The sequence below is a fragment of the Meles meles genome, chromosome 3, assembly GCF_922984935.1.
Source record: "Meles meles chromosome 3, mMelMel3.1 paternal haplotype, whole genome shotgun sequence".
In the NCBI taxonomy this organism is placed as follows: domain Eukaryota; kingdom Metazoa; phylum Chordata; class Mammalia; order Carnivora; family Mustelidae; genus Meles; species Meles meles.
The window spans coordinates 119,497,052-119,516,103 of NC_060068.1; the positions used below are offsets into that span (position 1 = coordinate 119,497,052).

General features: G+C 50.8%; 1 protein-coding gene across 1 annotated transcript in view; it reads right to left on the reverse strand.

Moving 5' to 3' along the window:
* Positions 1-14,840: 14,840 nt before the first annotated feature.
* HRH2 (histamine receptor H2) overlaps positions 14,841-19,052 on the reverse strand; it is a 56,178-nt gene continuing 51,966 nt past the window's right edge. The window contains exon 4 of the mRNA XM_046000295.1: positions 14,841-17,729. Coding sequence (XP_045856251.1) covers positions 17,537-17,729 — 193 coding nt within the window. The 3' untranslated portion in view covers positions 14,841-17,536. The remainder of the gene's footprint in view (positions 17,730-19,052) is intronic.

The following is a 19,052-nucleotide window of genomic DNA, read 5'->3' on the forward strand; positions in this document are numbered from 1 at the left end:
TGTTCTCCAGACCAGGCCAGGGACGTGGTTTTGAATGATAGGGAGAGACCCCCAGAGGTCATTCATTACAGTGGAGGCAACCCGGCCGAGAGAAGAGCTTCCTCCCTCCACCCCAACTCTAGCTGCTCCGGCATTTGCTGAGTTCAATCCTCTGGGTTTCCCTTCATTTTGGGAGCTACCTGACACTCTTCCAGTAGATTAGGATCCCTCACATCAGGGTTTAGGGCTTGCAGCCAAGGACTCTTGATGATGCAGACAGAAACCCAAGTGCATAGTAGGAACGGAAATATTTTCTAAAGCCTTCTTTAGAGCAATGCAGTGCGCACTTATTGAGCACCAACTGTGTGCCAGCCCCCGTTCTGAGCACTGGAGCTACAGAGGGGTACAGACCCCCTTTACAGTCTGGAGGAGCTTTGTGGCAGGGGGCGGCGAAGGGACAGAAGCGAGTGTCAACGCCCTGCTGTGCTGTGTCTCCCACGTAATAAACTCCCAGCTGCTAATTCAGTTGGCACCCAGAAGGGTTTGCTCCTGCTTCCTCTCATTTCCCTCAAAAAAAATCAATAAACTGCTCATAATGTCTTTAATAAAGACCAAATCAGAGCTTTTTATAACCTTATTATAAGGTTGGCATTTTCCACGTTTTCCCCAAAGGCTGAAATCAAGTCAATGTGACATCATTTGAGAATCAGACAGTGGACTGAGACAATTGCTTATGATAAATTAACCAATAACCAACCCGAGTTTGGCAGGTTACCATTTTTAGAGGCTCTTGTGGGCATCTCAGCCACCCTGCAGGTTAGAAGACTAGCTCAGAGACGGGAAGGAGCCCAACCAAATTCACACAGCGAGATGGGAAGGGTAGAGCTGGGATTTGATCCTGGATCTGCCTGGCTCCTCAGCCCCGGTTTTCTTCTGTGAGCAGTGCCGATGAGTGGCTGGAACTCTGGGAGCTGCAGTGGTGGGGCTGGGTGGAGAGATTTCTGCAGGGAGAAGGTTTCGGGAAGGGCAGTTGCCGGCTGGTGCTGCGGCGGGCGCATCCGTGTCCCTGCACTGCCCCCTGGTGGACGGCCTGAGCCTGGCCTCCAGGCAGTTGGAGGGTTTGAGCTGCTGATTGTAACTACTGTGGGTGGGTTTGGGGAAACCTTGGTGGAATAGCCTCTGCTTTCGGACAGCTGAAACCTTCCAGAAGAGATAACAGATGTTTATGTATTGGCTTGTTTGTGTGAAAAGTTTTTATTTATGAAAGCATTCAGCCTGTCTCCAGAGACATCTGTACAACCCTGCCCGAAAGTTGAGGACTTGGCATCCGCCTTGCCCTCGGGAAGCGCCCCCCCCCCCCCCCCCCCCCCCCCCCCCCCCGCCACCCGCCATGGCAGGGTCAGGCCCACAGGTAGATGCCCATGATGGGGGCGATGTGGGCACTGTGAAACCATGCACAGGGCATGCTGGGAAACCCTAGCCTGGGCAGGAACGGGGAGCGGTGGGAAGGGCGAGGGCAAGGTTGGTCAAAGAAGGTAACAGGTAAGTTTGGAGGGACAGCCGACGTAAGACGGTACAGAGGGAGCAGTATGTCTGCTGTGAAGGGAACAGCTCAGCCTTTGTGCTGAAGTGGTCATTTAGTGTCATTTAGTGTTCCTTCCCTACTGGAGACCCACCCCGGACTGCGTGGGCTTCTGGGGCTCCACTTTATCTGGATTTGCCCCTGGGCCGAGGAGGAGCCAAAGCAGGGGTACACTAGACCGAGGAGCAGGTGGACCTGGTCAGCCCGGCGGGTGGTGTGGCCAGAGCCCTGGGGAGGGCCCTGGGACAGCAGGGGACTGCAGAGGATAAAATGATAAGAGGCAGGGAGTAGCCTGTTGGCTCAAATAAGAGATTCAGCTCTGTCCTGAGGGCAATGGGGTCCTATTAAAAGGTTCTGAGCAGGAGAGTGGCCGGGCCACCCCTGACTTAGAAAGTTTTTGACAGAACAGAGAACTCTCCCAGAGCAACCCGAGACCCAGGCAGAGAGACCCCCGCCGTGCTTCCCGTGCTTTGGCAGACCCTGGCCTGGCCCTCCAGCCATGCTGCTCTGCACAGGCGAGGAGTCCCTGGGCCAGGAGGATGTGCCCCCCTGGAGACCACCACCAGCTCCTCTCCCAGAACAGACCTTGTGGGGCTGGGGCCTGACTCCAGGATTGTGCAGGACCTGCCCCAGCTCCAGCCTCCCCTTTGGGCAGGGGGCCATGCTGATGGTGTGTGTGTGGCTAGGCCCAAAGAGAGCCGTTTTGGGGGTGTGGAGAGGGAGCTGGCGAGTGCCTGATGGAGGGCAGCAGGCAGCTGGAGCTGCTGCACGTAGGGGAGAGCATGCCTCTGTGGTCTCTCTCCATTGCCTTTGTTCCCTCTACAGAGGCTGAGGAGCTCCTGTGTTGTGCTGTGTGCTGGGCTTGCCAGGACGGGCCCAGTAGTTTCCTGAGCCAGATGTGCTCTGCAGGCCTGCGTGCAGCCAGCAGGAGGTGCCAGGAATGGGTCCGTGTGGAAATCCAGAGTCCGGTGGCCACACACAGGTGTGAGTGTGTCCTTGGAGGAGCCAGGCTGAGGACAAATGCCAGGCCCCAAACAGGGCCAATGTGTGTCTGATGTAGTGACATGCGGGGGAGGGAAGGGCAAGAGAGAGGCCTGAGGCCCAATGCTAATGTGAGGGACCCTCGGTTCTTATTTCCTGGCTCTTGGTGTGTAGCTCTGGAGTGGCTAAGAGTCCAGGACTTGGCAGAAACACAAGGGGAGAGGCCACTGGTGGGGCTGCAGAGACTTATCTGGGAGTTGGGAGCAAATGGGGGCCTATCGCTGGCAGTCTGGTCTCTGGAACACAGGTCAGACCTCCTGTTCCCTCCAGAACAGAATTTCCACCATGTCTGCAGCCCCCAGGAGGCAGCAGGAGGCTCCCCAAAGGCGGGGAGGAGGCGCTAGTCTGGCCCAGCCTGGTAATTAGACCTTTCAATTGCAATTACTTTTGCAATTAGCTCAGCTGGTATTTGGAACAGGAGGTGGTAATTTCTGTCCTTCATGGCATCTCCCTCTGAATTGAGCTTTCCTCGTCCGTCCAGGGTGCAGGGTAGACCTCTGGGGGAGCACTGGGCTCTTGGATGGGAGCAGTGTGCACACAGCCTGGGGTTGGCTCAAAGTGAAGCATTTGGGTTCTACCTGACTGCTGGGGTGGGACATTCAGGGGACAGCAAGTGGGGGCTTGGTGCTTTGCCCTTGGGCTGGCCTAGTGACTTGCTTCTAACTAGTAGAATATGACAAAGGTGATAGGTGTTGCTTTTACAATAGGTTACAAAAGACTGCGACTTCTGGTTTGCTAGCAGACTTTCTTTACTCCCTCTGGCTGGCTTGCTTCGAGGAAGTCAGCGGCCGTGTGGGGGAGGCCAGTGCAAGAAGAAACTGAATGCTGTCAACAACCAGTGAGTGAACCTAGCAGTCAATCCTTCCCTAGCTGAGCCTTCAGATGAGACCGTAGACCCTGGCCTGACACAAGACCCTGGGCTTGAGAGACCATGAAACGGAAAACTCAGAGAAGCAGATCCTAGGTTCCTGACCCTAGAAACTGTGAGACAATCAATGTGTGCTGTCTTAAGCTGCTTATTTTTGGTCTAAATTGTTATTCAGCACGTGTATATGGTACATGGACAAACTATTAAATCAAATATGTTCTATCCTTTGAACTTGACAAAGACTACTTTAAAAACTACTTGAGAGAGTTCAGGTTCAAATCTAGAACCTTTGGACTCCTTGGCTTTCTGCACCAGAACATGGTGGAAGAGGGGGGGAGCTGGACCATGGTATGAGGCCACCCCCCATTTCTCTTCACACCCTTGCTCCATTCCATACACCCTAGGGTTTGTACACGTGTGAGGGTTAAATCTCCATACACCAGCCACTCCTAACAACTAGCCAATTCTGGCCCAGCCGTGCTCACATCATTGGCATAGTCTGCCTCAAGAAATTGGCTCTAGGGGAACCTGGGTGGCTCAGTTGTTAAGCATCTGCCTTCAGCTCAGGTCCTGATCCCAATGTCCTGGGATCCAGTCCCACATCGGGCTCCCCGCTCGGCAGGAAGCCTGCTTCTCCTTCTCCCACTCCCCCTGTCTGTGTTCCATCTCTCACTCTGTCTCTCTCTGTCAAATAAATAAGTAAATAAATAAATCTTAAAAAAAAAAAAAAAAAAAGAGGTTGGCTCTAAGGAAGAGGCCTATGCAGGTGCTAGAGTTGGGCTTTAGCGGTATTTAGCCGAGGAAATCCAGGCTGTCAAGTGTGGTTTCAAAGGGAGGGTTGAGGTCCTGGAGGGCACATCCTCTTGGCCCCACAGACTCCTGCCTCTGTGAGGTACAGCTGGAGGTCCTGGGAGGTCCTGGGTAGGACTCTCTGAAGCTCCGGGACCACAGCGGGGGCCCTTCTGGCTGGAGTCTGAGGGTCACCTTGGGAGGGCCCCTTGTTTCAACCTTCTCAGGCACCCCTAGGGATATGGCAGAACAAAAATGACTCTGGACAGACAGAAACGGGTGGGGGGGATTAAATAATACCAGTTCAGTGCTCACCGGGGGCCCACTCTGTGCCAAGCACTTTCCAGGCTCTAGCAACCAAGGATCTGTCGGACCCACACTCTGCCTTTGCAGTTAGTAGCGGAGCGCACACCTCAAATCAGACCCAATCCTTCTCCCCCAAGCATACCGGTTCTTGAAAACCAATACCTAGGAGAGGTTTTTTGCCTTACAGGCCTTTATTCAATTAGAATGGATCGAGTAACTACTACATGCCAGGAGCTGGGTATTAAGCAGGACGGCTTTATTAGTTAGGGCTTTTTGGGAGGCGTAGAGATCCTTGGCAGAACTGGCAGCCCTCTGAAGCCGCTCCTGCCCACCGGCCTGATGCAGTGAGCTTATTTTTCCATGGAAGGTGCTTGTTGCCTTTGGTTGGAAATTCCAAGTCACATGTCTGTACCGGAAGGCCGATGGAGGCTGGAAATGCAGATGTTTGCGTTCTATATCGGGCGGGAGGAATTCATAGGAGAGGAAACCCTGGACAAGTGGGCGGGTGCTCGCAAGCGTGGGCAGCTGTGATTGACAGCTGCCTGCCTGGCAACGAGCCGAGAGCCCTGGTTGGAGGAAGAAGAAGGGATCTGATCTTGCCAAACACAGGATTTTCAATCCTTTGCAATTTTTTTTTTTTTTTTTTGCAAGTCACATTCTATTTCGATTTGGGGTCAATATTTAAACAACCCTGCGAAAGAACGCTCGCCATGGCACTGGTTGCAGTTAATAACCTCCAGCTTGGGACTCCCTCCCTCTTCTCACGAGGTTGTCATCCCCCCCCCCCCCCCCCCCCGCCCTTAGCTGTTGCGTGCATAGTGCCAAAAAGAAAAAAAAAAGTTGATTTCAGGATACAAAAATAAAAAAATAAGACTGCAAAATCAAAACCAATCAATGTTTATATTTAAACATATTCAGCAAGCGGTAATATTATGCCAGCTGATGAATTGCAGCTGAATTCAACACTAATAGAGCCCTTTAAGGTGGGGTCTGAAAACATTTTAATGTGTTAAGATATGGGGTAAATCCTCCCAGATTAGTATATCTGCACAGGAAGGACCTTCATCAAATTTCAAACTACATGGATTTTTTTAAAAAAAACTTGGAACCCTAACTATCTTCATCTGGTGACATGTGAAACAGTTATTTATTTTAAAATTGTGGAGCTTTTAAAGCAAATATTTACTAAGTATTGCTACGCCCGAGTTTTCGCGTCTGAGAGACCACCAAGGAGCCAAGCACCGATGCAATCACACGAGGGGTTATTTGATAAACTTAAGCTTGGGCCCAAGTACACCCAACACAGCGGAGTAGGGACTTGGACCCCGAGGTGACATGCTTAAGCTTGGGTCCAAGTATACCTGAGGCAGCAGAGTAGGGACTTGGACCGCGAGCTTAGTTAAGGCAGGGGTATTTATGGGTTCCTGTTACTAAAGCAGGGTGGGGATTCCTGGAACCAAAGCAGGATGGGGGTTACTAAAGCAGGGTGGGGGCAAGTTCAGCCCTTGGGCACAGGGGTCTGAGGCGGCTGCCGGAGCTAAGATGGCTGTACTTGTGCTAAGGTTAAACCTGAGGTGGGATGGCCTTGATTTTCTCAGCTTCCACATTTCCCCCTGAACAATCTTTAAATCTTTAAGGTTATTGAAGGTGGAAGGTCTCATCTTCTGTAACTTCTTCCTGTTGAGTAGGGGCGTAGAGTGGTCCCTACCTACTCGGGTCAGCATTGATCAGTTGGGGAATGTATAGGGGAGTTATGAAAGATAGAGGCAGCTGAGTCCAGGGGTTTAAATCAATCATTAAAGGAGAGAGGGACTGTTTAAAGTGCTAACCTGAGTAGGTCAGAACCCAAGAAATATTTTGTGATAATCTGGAACATCAAGATGGCTGCACTCATGTCAGGGCTAGACTCGAGATGGGTACAGCCTTGTTTTTCTTGGCTTCCACAGTATCAAGTGGGTGCTTATACATTATCTCATTCAATCCTGATTTGATCCTTCTACTCATGGTCACTCCCATTTTACAGATGGGGAAACCAAGGTACAAATGAATGAGTACCAGGCTTCTTTAGAACTTGAACTGCAGGCAGAATTCAGATCTCAGGGTTCTGGGATCAAGAGAGGAATGATGGTCCGTAGGAAAGGTCTCAAAACCTTGAGACCCACGGTGTGCCTATTTGCTTTCTCCTCTTATCTTAGGTCAAAATAAAACCTGGCTTTGTCAACAAGGTTGTGGTGGGTCTGACCACAGTTTCAGAGAAGTGATGACAGGAGCTCAATCCCCACCCCATGGCTGTTAAGAGTGAGTTTCTTGAGCTCGAAACAGCTACTAATGCCATTTTGTAGCCTCCCTTGCAGTCCCTGGTGGACCAAAATCGATATTTTTAGATCATCGAAATCAAAATTAGGATAGTTGAAAAGATCATTTGTATCTTGTGGACATGGAGACATGAAATCCCTGTTGAGACCTCTTCTTTGCCTGGAGGGGTTACCATGGATACAGACTGGTGAATTGATTACCAGAAAGATAGCTCAAACCAGAACATTCTTAGCATTTCTTACTGCCAGGTCCTTATAGCCTGCAGCAAGGAGTCCATGAAACCATGGTGGTTGGGTGGCTGTTGTCACCCTGTCACTGTGGGAGAAGGACATCCCTATTAGTGTGCCTTCCCATGTAGTTTGGTGGATTGTGCAGAAGGAGTGATTGGTCTCTAGTTGGCCAGATCAATAGCTGACTTGCATCAAGGCCCAAGCCCAATCTACTGGTCCTAAAGCATGACAAGGGATCACAGAGGCATCGAGTCTTGGGACTATAGGGCCAGAATTTTGCCCACCCTTTACACCAGATCCTAGGGAGCCCACACGGGCTTGGCGGGTGAATTTGGGTTTCTGTAACAGAGAATTGATCCCATCTCAGAAATAGGGATGGCATTAGAGGCTGCCCCTCCAAGAGAATGTCCCCAGGTACATAACTGTTTTTATTTCCATTTTACACTTGGTGAAACTGACACATAGAATATAACTTCCTGGGGCACCTGGGTGGCTCGGTGGGTTAAGCCTCTGCCTTTGGCTCAGGTTGTGATCTCAGGTCCTGGGATCGAGCCCCGCATCAGGCTCTCTGCTCAGCAGGGAGCCTGCTTCCCCCTCTCTCTCTCTGCCTGCCTCTCTGCCTACTTGTGATCTCTCTCTGTCAAATGAATAATAATAATAAAAAAAAGAATATACCTTCCTCCTTTCTCGAGGGATTCTAAAATGCTGTATTTTGTAGTTATTTAACCAAGCATTTATTAATTTTTTTAAAGCTTGCCTTTTCTTATATTTTGGAAGCTCTGGAGGTCTATGAAAAAGCGTATAGTTTAGTGTCTAATAGATAGAGTAACCCTGCCAGCAGGGGGCACCCCTGCCCACTGCCATGGTTAGAAAAACAAGATTTTTATCCAAGTGTGATTTTCAAAAGATTAAAAACATAACTTGTACAAAGGTATAGTCAACAGGTGGTGGAGTTTAATTGAGCCTGTTCATGGGGGAACAAGAAAGATGGTAGAGCTGGCTCAAGGAAGGATCTGGAGGCAGCTATACATCTGGAAAGGAAGAATCTTGAAATGAGACTGCCAAGAAACAAAACTAGTCAGTGTCTGCAGGACAATAAACTGTAACCTTTGGCGATATCTTTTCCACTGAACAGAAATCATTAGCATTTCTACTGAACCATAAGAAAATCATCTGCAACTTATCAATCTTGTACAAATTAACATGTAATTGCAGAGTCTGGTCCCTGATCTGTTTGTTATTATAGATAGTCAACGAAAAATAGTACTTTCCTCTAGAGAACCATATAACATTGGTCGGGCCTGCTGGCTACGCTCCCATGTGACGCTCAGAGGACATGCCATCACCCTATTTCCAAGTCTTGGATAAATTTACTTAAGAACAGACAAGGGTTTTGGGGGGGCAAGTCCTTGCCGGAGTCAAGGCTGGATGTAGATGTGTGGGTCCCTGAGCAGGTAAACAGTTTGGCAGCCCTCCAGGTCTCTGTCTCTCAATTTCTGTTCAACGCTTACTCAGTAGAACCAAGGGAAAACTGATTTTTCTGTAACAAAAACTAGATACAGAAAGAAAGTCACGCATTCACGTCTCTGGTCCCAGAGATTCAGTTCTGAAAATACTCAGCAAAACATTTTCTGGTTTTTTTTTTTTTTTTTTTTTTTGGTGGTTATTTTTCCTTTCTTAGGCTGCCTTTGGGAGGATCCAAATCAAATAACTAGTGGGAGGCATAGTAAAGAGTTTTAATTTTAGATAATACTTTTTTTTTTTTTTTATTGGTAAGCAGCAGGAACGACTGGGTTTTGGAATTTCAGCAGCTGTCGCCGTGGACGACAAGCTTGCTCTGAAGGCATGTGTATAGAGCAAAATGTCCAGAATAGGCAAATCCATAGAGACAGAAAGGAGATTGGTTGTTGTCGGGGGCCGGGGGAGTGATTGCCAATGGGTATGAAGTTTCTTTCTGGGATGATGGAAATGTTCTGGAATCAGACAGTGGTGATGGTTGCATGACCTGGTGGATATACTAAAAACTGTGTACTTTAAAGGATGACTTGAAGGTCTGTGAATTATACCTTAATAAAAAATAAATACCCAGAGAAGGATCAGTGCAGCAATGTGTTCTTCAAAATTCCACAATGGAGAGTCATTTACTTTGTTGGAAGTTTGGGGTCAATGCACAATTTGCCAGCTATGATGGAAGAATGGCTGTGGAAACTTGAGTTAACATATTTGTGGTTACCTTCATGCTGTTTCAGGGCTCCTGCTCTGGCTGGCTGATTGAAACCACGGTTCACCTTGGGCTGGGTCTATCTGTAGCGTTATGTTTCAAGGGAGACGTAAGCTCTGAGAATGGAGAAGATACACCTCCTCCTCTTCTCATTTGTGATATGAGTCGAAACTGTTTCAGACTGTTCGAAACACCTGCTTAGACCCACCCAGTGTTTAGCATTTTGTGCTGTGTGAGACGTGATCTTCACATTGAAAAAACCTATCAGGTTGTGTGAGGCATTTGTGAGAGGGTCATTTTCTGAGGATGTAATCGTGAGGAAAATTCACTCAAATAATTGTCGTCCCTAGGTATTCATCAGATGCCTTTTTTGATCATGTCCCTTAATCCTTAAACCTTAATCCTTAATCTTAAACCTCAACCTGCAAAGTAGATTTTATTACCCCTGTATAACCAAAATGACACCTGGGGTGTCCTGATCCCTTGAGATCTGGACAAGTTTGGCTTGATCCCCCCAACATGCAACCTTCCAAGAAGTCTATAGCCCTCCTGGAGACTTTGGTGCCTTCCCAAAGGGCTCAGATTCTCTAATTCTCCTTTGTTCTGGACACCTGCCTCCTTTGGGACCCCTTCTGTTATGTTCTTTGTGGACCTAGATGTGAAACTTCACCCCCTTCCTAAATTCCCCCCATAAGCCACTTGCACAAAACATGTGTGAGTGCAGTGAACTTTCCTGGACATTTTTTTTTGTCTTTTTTCTTTTTTTTGTAGGAAGAGAGTAGGAATGGTTTGCATCACATCAATGTGTACCACTCTATAACGAACACTAGGTATTCCGCTTTCCTTTAAGTATCATTTGGGAAGGTGCCTGATTAACATCACGCTGTCCCCATCTTAGTGGCTCTCATTTTTTTCCTCTTTTCCCATAGCTTCTCTTCACCATCTGACACCCCAGACCGTGCCTGAGGAACTCCATTTTTTTTTGGTTTGCCTACTGTTATGTAGATAAATCCATTTTCAGATTCAACGAAGTGCTCAACAGAACAAAGGGGATCCAGTTATCAATAAAGGGACCTTCTCTTGAAAAAGTAGTTAGGTTATAAATAGCATAAAGAAAAATGTCCCCAGTTCCACTGTTTCATGGATGAGAAAGTGAGGGGTCAGAGAGGACTGTGTCTGTCACTTCCATTGTCCTGTCTGGCTCAGTCCCCCAGATCAGATGCACACTGTCTCCCTTGGAGAAGAGTCTGGAGTAAATTCAGAATGAACTCTGTCCCCAAATCTCCATAGATGTTGGGTGCTCAGAGCAGCCCTGACTTGCTCTTGCATCCTAGACTGAGCTCAGGGTATGAGCGGCTTCCCTCTCTTTCCTGTTGGGTCATGATATTTGGAAGGCAGTGCAGGACCCAGATCTGAGTCTTAGACATACTGCTGCAGGCCAGGGTAGAGAATGAACATAGGGTGTATAAGAGACTGGAGGCAACTGTATTACTGGGGAGTGGGGAAGCTTTGAGAGCTCCCAGGAATTGCCAACCACTTGGAGAGCCATGTCTCCTCCATCCAAAGGATCCTGGCTCTGCAGAGCTCTGGAGTTGGGCAGATTTCAGTTCCTATCCAGGCTCTGCCACTGTGGTGGATTCAGTGATGATCCAGTAACATTCAACCCCAACCCTACCTCAAATCCATTGGAGTAGATTTACTCGCTCTACCCATGACTTGGCTGTGGGACTTGCTTTGGCTAATGTGTTTGTGGGCAAGATGCTCAGGAACTTGAAATGTACTTGTGCTGCTGGGCTTACAGTCTTGGGTGTCCCTGCCATTTCCATGACAAGAATGTGCCTAGGTGGGTCTACTGGTCCCAAGAGATGATGGAGGATGGGAGGCATGTGGAACAAAGCTACGCCACCCTGCAGAGCCCATCCTGGGTTAGCCAGCCTACAGATTCATGGGCTAAATGAATGTTTACTATCATTTTCTTAAATCTTTTTTTTTTTTTTAAGATTTTTGTTTATTTATTTGACAGAGAGATATCACAAGTAGGCAGAGAGGCAGGCAGAGAGAGAGAGGAGGAAGCAGGCTCCCTGCTGAGCAGAGAGCCCGATGCGGGGCTCAATCCCAGGACCCTGGGATCATGACCTGAGCCGAAGGCAGAGGCCTAACCCACTGAGCCACCCAGGCGCCCCGTTTACTATCATTTTCTGAGAGAGTTTGGGCATGCTTGTTATGCATCATCACTGTGGCCATCATGAGCGAATCCAGTCTCTCACCAGCTGTGTGACTTGGGCAGGTTGGCTTCTTCCATGGAGACCCACAGGAGGAAGGCAAGGCTTTGTAGAGCTCATGGAAAGCCTGGGGTGAACCCAAGGAACGTTCTGAGAATTTCTTCTAGTTAAAAGTCCTGTCCTGTACTCACTGGAGGTAGGACATCTCTAAGGGGGAGTATTCTAACTTCTAGGGGAAGAAAGAAGCCACAGTGCATGATAGAAAAGACACAGGAGGGATGGTGGAGCGGTAGGGAGCCCGGACCTCCACTCCCAGGGTTGTTGCTGAGAGCCTGGAGGATCTGTGCCTCTCTGCAAGGCTACTGGGCAACATGTACACTCCATTTCCAGAATTACACTTGTCGGTATGCTAAACACATTCACACGCCACCGCCACCAAAACCCACTTGCATATGTGCACAAGAAAGTACTGTCAGACGATCAACGTAGTCTTATTTAAACAGCTAAAAATTAGAAATGGCTCAAATGTTCCTGGCTCGGGGGACACCACGGCACATCCTCTGATGGTTAGCAATAATGAATGAGCCCTTTATGAGCTAATGGGGTTGAACCTTGAAGACACATTGCTGAGTTCAGTACGTAAAGTAGAGCATAACGTTTGTGTGGAGAAGCAAACAAAACTGAACCGAACATCACACAGCCAACTGGGTAGCAGTGGTGGCCTCAGGGGGAATCGCTAGGGGAAAGGATGGGAAGGGGTGGTCAGAAGGACTCCAGCTTTCTCTGTAATGTCACAATTTTGAAGAGAAGCGGGTCTGGATCGGAACCTCAGCTGTGTCACATATTTAGGCTTTTAACTCTGGGCACTTTGTGACTCTCTTCAGGCCCCAGTTGTTGGGGATGTGAACCTCTACCTGCCAGGGCTGACTGGTGGAAGAAATGAGCTCGTGTCTGTGGAGGGGCTGACATCATGTCTGGGCACAGGAAGGGGCTCATATAAATGTCAGCTGAAAGCAAAGGATAGGGTCAACTGGGAGGCACGTAGCCTTGGCTGCAGGTCCGTCTGGGGCTCTATTTCCTTGGGCATCCTGCCAGGACTACTGCGTACCTAGACAGAGCCCTGGCAAGGCCCCAGAAAGTGAGGGCTGTGGTCCAGCTGGGTCAGTGCTCAGCCTAGCCCAGTGCCATCTCAGGACATGAGAGAAGCCATGTTGTGTTCTGTGACCCCGAGTGGGGAGATCGGGAACACGGCACCAACACCTGCAAAGATCTCCAAAAAAACAACAAATTCTGAATGCCTTATTGCTGCTGGCTGGGTGTGGGAGAGTTTCTCCCAGTTACCCTCTAGGCTGTTAGTGACCATTTAAGTCTCCCGAATTGTCACTGGAATGCTTGGAATCCCGAGAGCTCTGTGTCCTTGGCTGTCAGTTCCTGCTTGGGTGGCTTGGAAAGAGATCCCTCAACTGGACAGTGAAGACGATAAATTGGCCCTCAAAGCTCCAGATGGAGCTGGGTCAGTGCAGTGAATTGCTGGCTACGAGGCTGAGATGGGATTCCAAATGGATTCCTTCGTTCTGGGCTACTGAGTGCTCCCGCCCACCTGCCACACTTCTGAGTTTCAGCACGGCCCCAGCACGCCCCAGGGACGTATCCCTACAGAAGGTCATGGCTGCCGTGGCCACGTCCTCCCACACTCTGCACCCTGCACCTTCCATCAGGCCTCGGCCACCCCAGTGCTGGCCCCTGTGTCCCATTCTTTCCATGATTCCCTGGTAGTTTCAGGTACAGGCCAGTCTCTCTGGAGGGTGGGCAGGGTCCGTTCCTGTGGGTTCCCAGCATGGAGCCCAGGGTCTGCTGTAGAGCCTGAGATAGAGCCTAATAAAATCCTACAGCCCACCCTCCCCAGCAGTGGGGCTGCTCCCTCAACTGGAGAATGAATGACCATTCTATAACAGACCTTCTCGTTCCTGAATTTTCCAGACTAGAGTCTGAATGAACTTTCCTCATCATGTTAGGCCCTCCTCATGAAGACTCTTCCATGCTCCCAAGGCAGCTGCCTTGGGGGCCTGCTCCCACTCTCTGAGGTAAGCCCTCCTGGACTCCCTGGTCTTCTTTCCCTCCTCCTCCATTTGTCTAGTTAGCAATAATGGCTTTGCTTTTCTTCGGCTTCCTATTGGTAGAGTCTACACCTGTTGGAATAGGATTTTGGAAATTGTGATTTCCAGGCTCTAGCCCTGGCTGGTTGCCTATATAGCGCCCCACTATTCATCACCCCCCACTGCTATAGTTCAGGGGACACTGAATGAAAACTATCATTTTCTCCCATCCACACAGAACTGCTTAATACCATCTATAGACTCCATCAGCTACTCTCAACTTTCCCAAGCCTCCCTTAACACAGCTTTGTCCTTTCTTCCCTGGAAAAACTCATATCACTTTGAGGGTGGCTCAGTGGGTTAAGCATCTGCCTTAGGCTCAGGTCATGATCTCAGGGTCCTGGGGTCGAGTCCCACATCGGGTTCCCTGATCCGCAGGGAGCCTGCTTCTCCCTCTGCCCTTCACCCTGCTCATCTTCTCTCTCAAATAAATAAATAAAATCTTAAAAAAAAAAAATCTGCTTTGAGCCAGTCAGTTCCTATAAGCTTTGACTGAGATGACTCATAATCACTTTTCCGTCATTGAGGTATGCCTTTCTGTATTTGCTGCAAGGCCCCAAGTTCAGGACTCTGTAGCCTCCTCTGGTCTCCTCCCTTCCCTCCCCGGGGACACTGTCATTGCTGATCTCAAATCTGGCCAGCTCCCTCTCTTCGTCTTTCAAACCCTTTTGTTGGTGCCTTTGGGATTCCTTCCTGGCCCCAAATCCATGCTCTTCTTGGTCTGGTGGCCTCTTACTTACCCCTCAACCACTTACCCAGCTGCAGACTCCCTGAACCGCCAAGTTTTCTATTTGAAAGCTATCTTCTTCTCTTCCCTAACATAGGCATCTGTGCAGCTGATGACTGCGGAAGCTTGGCCTTCTGCAAACTCTCACCAAGAGTCCACCATGTACCTGGCCCGCGGGGCCAGCGGGACAAGGGCCTGATCCTTCTGACAACCCGTCCTTCATTGCCAGTGTGGGGTTTCTCCAGTCCCTTTGAGAGCTCCTTGACTTTTTAAGGCAACTGCCAAGTTGGCCTTTACTCCAGTCTTTCACCATAACTCCATTTCTAAATCAAGACACACCGTGTGATGAAGTTTGGGGAGTGTTCCTCACCAGGAAGTGAAAAAATAAAACTGCAAGGCAGCATCTGTTTTGATCGCTTTATTGGAACATGATGGTAACGCAGAACATGGGTTTGGGGGCCCACAGCAGAAGCTACCCTCCTCTAGACAGCATGTACCCCACTTCTGCAGCCAGCAGAGGCTCCACAGAACCTCCAGAAGGGTGGGGGCAGCTCAGCCCAGACCCAAAGGAGGCCCCTGCCATGCTGGGGGCAGGGTGCGTGGGCACAGCTGGGCCGGAGCCCCCACCAGCTGAGGCTGTCACCAGCCAGACCGCATCTTATGCCTCCAATTCCTTGGCGGTGACTTAGAGACCCATCTGCCTCAGGGAAGGGATTCTGGGGCTTCTAGAAGGAACCCAGCCAAGAGATTGAGCACCTCTAAGGGTCATCAGGGCAAACCATGCCTTCAGGTGTTTTGGCAGATAAACTGCTTAAAGCCCTTGCTATGTGCCAAACACCTTTCGAGGGGCTGGATATACAAAGGTCAGCAGAAATAGGCAGGGCCCATGGCGTCCTGAGTGGGGGAGACAGACAAAGGGGAGGGAACCACACAGATGACTGTAAATCACAAACACGCAGTGGCTTCTGAGGCCCGCTGTGGTGTGTGTGGTGGCGGGGGAGGCCTGACCTAATGGGGTGGGTCAAGGAAGACTTCCTCGAGAAGTGGTATTTCAGTCAAGCTCTCATGGCCAGATGGGTGGGAACAGCATTCCACGTCATGGAAACAGCTCTGTGCATGGCCCTGCAGCGGGTAGGAGCAGGAGGATAAACAAACAGAAAGGAGAAGCCAGGAGGATCAGGGCAGAGAGACAGAGGGCAGTGTGGCCAGAGGAGGTCGGAGGGCCATATCAGGCCTGAGCACACAGAGCCAGTGGCCCCGGAGAAGGGTGGTCACTTGCGTGCCTCATGTGACCACAGCAGCATTTTGCTTAGCCTGCTGTGGCTGTTGGGTGGGGGCGGGGGTGGGCTGGGCAGAGGCCAGTGGGGAACGCGGAGAGCTGTCAGGAAGCTATCTCAGTCGTCCTGCCCAAGGGATGGCAGTGGGCCTGAGTGCGGACAGGGCAGGAGGAGAGAGAGAATCAAGCAGACAGTTGGGACCTGTGCAGCTGGGACGCGAGAAAACACCATGAGGAGCTGACCCTCAGGCTGCAAAGCTGGCGGCAGACTTCTGTGTGAGACAGGGAAGCTGGCAGAGGAACAGGTGCAGGGAGAAGGTCACGAGTGTGGTTGTGGACAGGCTAGAAGAGAGGCGCCTTCGAAACACCAGGCGGAGGGGTCGGGCAGGCGGCTGGGAGTGGAAAGCTCCCAGAGGAAGCCCAGGCTCCGGGCACAAACCTGTGAGTAATTTCGTCACAGGTAAATCTCCTGGTGACTTCGGTTACGAGGGTACACATGAGGTCACAGGGGGACAGGAGTGAGAAGAGTGAGAAGAGAAGGCTCGTGGGACAGGCACACCTGACAGCTGGAGAGAGGACAGCCGCCAGCCTGCCCAGAAGGCCTGGGTGCGCACAAAGGGGGACACCACCGGGGTTTCGCGGAACCAAGGGAGGAGTGGGCTCGGGGAGGGGCCGTGGTTAGCGGGGAGAGTCCAAGCACACCCCGTTCCTCTGGGTGGCACCACCCCCACCGCTTTGAGTCTCTTCAGTAACCCTGTGAATAGCAAAGGGGATCTTACCCTCTTGGGTGCGAGTCAAGAGCTGCTCAGAGCGATCTTTACTGAGCCACCCAAGGTCACACACCCAGCAGAGGGCGCTGTGGGGTCAACTCCCCCACCCCCCAACGCCAGCTCTCCCTCACTCTGGCTACTACCCGCCCCCCTCCCCCACCTGCCCTGCTGTTGGCTCTGCTCCACACCCCTTCTTGTTGATGGAAAGCACCAGAGAGGGCCAGTGCTGCAGCATGAAGGGACCCCTCGGGCCCGGGCCGGAGCCCCGCTGAGAGAAGGGTGGGCTGAGTTCAGTCGACACCTTGCTCTCTCCTCAGCGGCAGTGCAATGTCAGGTCAAGGATGAGGGCTCGAGGCCTGGCTTTTTGCCCACGCTCCCGTTCCTTCGTTCCTTCAACAAGTACCTCTCGAGGGCCTCCGAGGAGCCAGGCATGTGTGCTAGCTGAGCTCGACCTGGGGCGGACCCCAGTCTTCCTGAACACTCAGTTTCTACCTCTGTAAAGTAGGTTGGTGATTCTTGCCGCAAGTTCGAAGGATCATGGGAGCTCCTGCAGCAGAAGTGCTTAGCACACGGCAGGTGCTCAGTGAAGGCGAATTTCCTTTCTTTCTTTCCCTTCCCTTCCCTTGCCTTTCCTTCATCCCATAGAACCTGTGAGGGAGTGACGGCTAACTCTTTATGGTGACACCCCTGCTCGCTCAGAGGGCCTGCGTGTTCCTGCGTGGCCAAATCCACGCACACACCTGTGCACACATCCCTCCCGTCCAGCCATCTCGGCTCGCGACATGGGGCCAGCCCCAACGTGAGCTTTGAACCCGTGGGATTCAGCGGACCCGCGCCCAGGAGAGTTCTGAACATCTGCTGGGAATGCTGAGCACCGGCCGGGCTGCTCTGCATAGATCTGAGGACCCCAGCACCCCGCTATGTGCTCCAAGAGTCCCTAGACACAGGCTAGGGTGCCTCCTTGGTGGCTCTGGGGGGCTTCTGGGTCCTTAATGGCTCCAGGAGTCCAATCTTGGTGACCAGAAGCAGTATCTTGTGTGTCCTGGGCCGGGTCTACACAGCCTCGGAGGGCAGAGTCCTCCCCGCTTCCTGGGGTGGTGTCCTCAGTGGCTCTTTGGACAGCGTCTCTCCTGGCTGCTCCTCTGAGGGGCCTCTCATGTGTCTCTGGAGGAACCTACGCCCCCACAGACTCTTGCAGCAGCTTAGAAGGTTGCCGGAGCACAGCGTACTGGAGAGCGCGGGCTTCCTGAGGAGACACAAGCATAGGTCAGGGCTGACAGGACCACGGAGCAAGGCCAGCGGGCCCAGGGCCCACCCTCTGGCCTTTGCTTCTTCTGAGCCAGCCCAGGGAAGAGTGGGGTGGGGTGGGGTGGGGAACACTTCCTTGGCCACCAGGGCAGCCCACGTGCCGCAAGGATGTCAAGGGACGCATTCAGGAGACCTGCTCTCAGATCTCACGCCTGCTTCCAACACACCGTATGCCTCCTAACTCCTCTGAACCCTAGGTGGGGGAAAAACAGCCACCTTTCCAATTCTGGGAAGGACAAAGTATTATAAGATATGTGCAAAAGTATGCCACACCTTGCCTGGCTCACACCAGGAGCCCAATTAGTGTTTGCTGTTTCTCACTCTAAGTGAAATGATTTCCGAACATCGGCAGCAGGCCTTAAGTAGCTTGAAGGGAGGCTGAGAAAAGACACACAGATTTACTCAGCCTTGCCTTACAATCAGTTGTGAGCACACTCGTCTCCATTAGAACGTGTGCTTCCCCAAAGGCAAGGCACTAGCTCCCTGGCAATTACAGCTGGCAGATAATAGTTACTCAGTTAATGTCCGCGGAGTCAATCTGATCAAAGAATAGATCACAAAGACTGAGTTAGCCAAAAGCTCAGTAGGAAAGTTTTTAAACAGGCTATTTGGCAGACATTTTTAGGACGAAGAGATTTCCTTCCCTTCGGGGCATACAAGATTCCTTGGAGCTATTGCCTGCTAAGGAACAGATAGCAGACCTGCTTTTCTCTTTAGCTGCTTTCAGCAAGTAAGAATTCCTTTATCATCTTTATTTCAAGTCAGAAGGAAAGGCTCAGTGTGGCGCTCCTGTGTTTTCCGCACCCAACACCTGCAGATCTCCCTTTAGAACAGAGAACAGGAGGCAGGCTCAGAGGTGTCAGCAGGCAACTGGGCCTCGTCCAACTTTGATGACATTGTTTTGTGTGATTGTATCTATGCTCATGAGTTCTTTCTGTTTTCCACCAGTGACACTGTTTCCATTTACAATGACAGTATAAAGTTCCCTCATATATTTTAGTGAAAACAGCAAGTTGGTGTAGAGCTTTAAGAGCATATAATATAGGTGGGACAAGACTATGGGCTGGACCGGATGGGGAAGGGAATGCGCAAGCGACCGTGGTTTGGGGAGTGTCCTTCCGAGTCCCCGACAAACCCCAGCTTCCACTTAGCTCAAACACAGGAGAAGCTGAGTACTGCACTGTTTCTGGGGTCTCTGCCATCCCAGGACAAAAATCTGGCTTCAGCTCTGTCTAAAGCCAGGACCGCTACCTCCTTTCTG